We start from the raw sequence: 3,460 nt of genomic DNA, 5'->3' as shown, positions 1-3,460 counted from the left end.
CTTCTTTATGATGAAAAAGACATGAAACAAGAATTTCTGACAGTAAAGACCACTGTGGTGTCTAAAGTCTTTACCATATCATTTGCATGAGCTTTTTCTCTTGCAGTAGTTCTTCCCTATTATCTGATGTTAAGATGATAAAAAATAATGTCTTTAACATATATACAGGGCAAAGACATGGCCAAGCAAATAGGAAGAAGGTCAGGTTTTGAGAACTTCCTATAGTTTTGCCTGCAACAGGAACACACAAGGGTCTAACCTTCCTGGGAGCAAGCATGAATATTCATTTACCCAAACCAAGGAACATTAAAATAACATAATTAAAATTAAATAAAATCTTTAAACAATTTTTCACTCAGGAATGTTTTTCTCCTCTAAGCATTCATTCCTGTAACCCAGGTGTTGTGGTATTAAAGGCTTATTTCCAGAGTTTTTCTCAATGATGATTTGGTTCATGTAATAAAAAGCAAGAATGTAGATTTGAAGTTACAGAAATTAATCATTTTCAATGAGTGGCATCCTTTGGAAAATTTAGAAAATAATGTCGTCCTGGAAGAAATGTCATGGGTTTGTCCTTGAGAGTATACATTCACACACCATTTCAAGTTCCTGTACCTGGTTCATGCTACTAGCTGAGTATATGAGTTCTTAGCTTCCCAGTGTAGGTGTCGTTTCTGACACAGCTTGTGACAACACAGTCAAAGTGATCATGTAACCGTCTGGAATCCAGAGTCACATTAAACTGTTTTATTAAGTGACCTAGACATTATGATTTATCAGACACAGAAGAGGCACTCACACCCATCTACCAAATTTTACATCTGGATAAGTAATAGGGGAAGCTTTGTTAACCAATCATCTTAAAGAAGTGGAATCTAGTTAAGGTGTGGCTTCCTGGAGCCCAGGAGAAAAACTGGGATAGACCAGGTGCTTGCTATCTGGGTGATTCCCATGGGACAGAGTGGAACTCGCACTTTCCATTCTTGTGGCACGAATTTCCCCTTATAATAAGTAAAAATATAATTGCTTATGTTTAAACAAGTCTGGTTATTTTCTGAATCGAGCTAAATCCTACAGATAAGTGTATTTATATAATTGAAGGAAAGTGCAAAATGAAAAACTGTTACATTATCATTGAATTCACAGTACTTCTGTCCATATAATATTGCAGGTGCAAACAAAATAGAGACTTCATAATGCTTGAACAGATTTCACACTTGTAGACTTGTTTTCTTCCCAGTCTTATGTAAGTAAATGTATGTTGCCTGAAGAGATTTTCAAAACATTGATAGTCATATTCCCTTCAGTATGAATCTTCTCCGGTCCTCAGAGTACTCTGATATGGAAAGGCTTAATAGACCTCTTATCCAGTAAAAGTTTACTCTTTTAACTTGTTACTTCTTGTAACCAAAAAGAAGAAAACTTTACCACACTGACTGCACTTAACGCGTTTAACAGGATGGACTGTGGAGGCACACTCTAATCCAGCACTTCAGAGACAGAGACAGACAAATCTCTGTGAGTGTAAGGCCACCCTCTTCTAAGAGTGAGTTCCACAACAGACTCCAATGCTACAGAGACACCCTTTCTCAAAAAATCAAAAAAAGGGTTTCTTTGTAGTACTATTTATTTCTCAAGATTTAAAGCCTGATGACACATACAAAGGCTCTACCACATTGGCTATAATTGTAGGGTTTCTATTCAGCATGCGTTCCTTGATGAATGTGTACACTTCTACGACATGCAAAGGTCTTACTACATTGATTACACTTATAAGGTTTCTCTCCAGTATGTGTTCTTTTATGTGGTTTTAGACTACTGAGTTGTGCAAAGGCTTTACCACATTGATTACATTCATAGGGTTTCTCTCCAGTATGTGCTCTTTTGTGAACTTGGAGACTATTAGTATATGAAAAGGCTTTACCACATTGATTACATCCATAGGGTTTCTCTCCAGTATGTGTTCTTTTGTGTATTTGCAGTTTAGAGCGCTCTAGAAAAGCTTTATCACATTGATCACACTCATGGGATTTTTCTCCAGTATGTATTCTTTTATGTGTTATTAGATGACTGATTTGTGAAAAGGCTTTATCACATTGATCACATTTATAGGGTTTCTCTCCTGTATGAATTCGTTTATGTGCTTGTAGAATACTGAGTTTTGAATAGTCTTTACCACATTCGTTACATTGATAAGGTTTCTCTCCAGTATGTGTCCTTTGATGTACTCGAAGACTACTGTTCATTGAAAAGGTTTTAGCACACTGATTACAAATGTAGGGTTTTTCTCCAGTATGTGTTCTTTTATGGATTTGGAGACTACATTTACATGCAAAGACTTTATCACATTCATTACATTCATAGGGTCTCTCTTTAGTATGTGTTCTTTTGTGTATTTGGGGTTCAGAGCATTTTGAAAAAGCTTTATCACATTGACTACAGCCATAGGTTTTCTCTCCAGTGTGTAATCTGTTGTGAACTTGCAGACTTCTTACATATGAAAAGTCTTTACCACATTGATTACATTCATTTGATTTCTCTCCAGCTTGTGCTCTTCTTTTAAGTATTTGGAGACAACTGGTACCTCCAAAGGCTTCAGCATTTTGAATACCATCATATGGCTTCTCTGCAGAATAATTTTTTTCATGCCTTTGAAGATGACTACAACATGCAAAAGATTTAACACATTGAGCATACTCAGAGAGTTTCTCACCATTATGGTTTCTCTCATACCTGCAAAGATAATTGGCAAATGCAAAAGTTTCACCATGTACATTACACTGATGAATCTTAATATCTATATGAATTAATTTTTTAATTTTGCTTTATTGTAAAGAGGAATAAAATTTTAAGTTTTATATTCATGTTGCTCTCCTTCAGTATGAGATGGGATGAAGGGGGGAAGACCTTGGACTTCCCACGGGACAGGGATTCCCAACTACTTTGGACTGGAGAGGGAGGGGAAGGCAGGTAGGTGGGAGTGGGTGGGAAAAGGAATGAGGTGGAAATTTTTAATTAAATAATAATAAAATAATAAAAAACAAGAGACTTTTTGGCTCCTCATAAAATAACTCTTTCAATAAGTTTGGCAAAGTCACAAGTACATGAGTAACACTGGCTTTACTACTGGGTATTTATTTTTTGGTCAGTTCTAAACATATACTTATTATATAATCAATGTGTGTATGTGTGTTCCCTGTGCAATATCTGAGTGGTATGAAACTAAATGGATTGGCAGCTCTACGGCATAGTTCTCATGGGACTATGACTCAAGTGGTGGTATCAGGTAAGGAATCATTTGTTTCTCTTCTGTTTTTAGAGGAATACCTTGGAAGACCAGTTATGTCATATTGAGGCATATGATTTTATGAGAAATTAATACACATCAATATACTTTAAGCTCTGCTCATTTATATTATTGTTTTTCTTTAAATGTTCCAGGACAAATTAAAACTTCTTC

At 35.8% G+C, this 3,460-nt stretch overlaps 1 protein-coding gene across 1 annotated transcript; it reads right to left on the bottom strand.

Moving 5' to 3' along the window:
• Positions 1 to 1,697: 1,697 nt before the first annotated feature.
• On the bottom strand, positions 1,698 to 3,249 carry LOC126496005 (zinc finger protein 239-like). The gene is made up of 2 exons (XM_050133588.1): positions 3,245 to 3,249; positions 1,698 to 2,733 (listed from the first exon to the last, which is right to left on the bottom strand). Exons 1-2 carry the CDS (start codon positions 3,247 to 3,249, stop codon positions 1,698 to 1,700), a joined length of 1,041 nt encoding a protein of 346 aa, XP_049989545.1.
• Positions 3,250 to 3,460: the final 211 nt, after the last annotated feature.

This window comes from Alexandromys fortis, unplaced genomic scaffold, assembly GCF_014885135.2.
Source record: "Alexandromys fortis isolate MF-2015 unplaced genomic scaffold, M_Fortis_MF-2015_v1.1 scaffold_797, whole genome shotgun sequence".
Lineage (NCBI taxonomy): Eukaryota > Metazoa > Chordata > Mammalia > Rodentia > Cricetidae > Alexandromys > Alexandromys fortis.
This window is presented reverse-complemented; position numbering and strand designations above follow the sequence as displayed.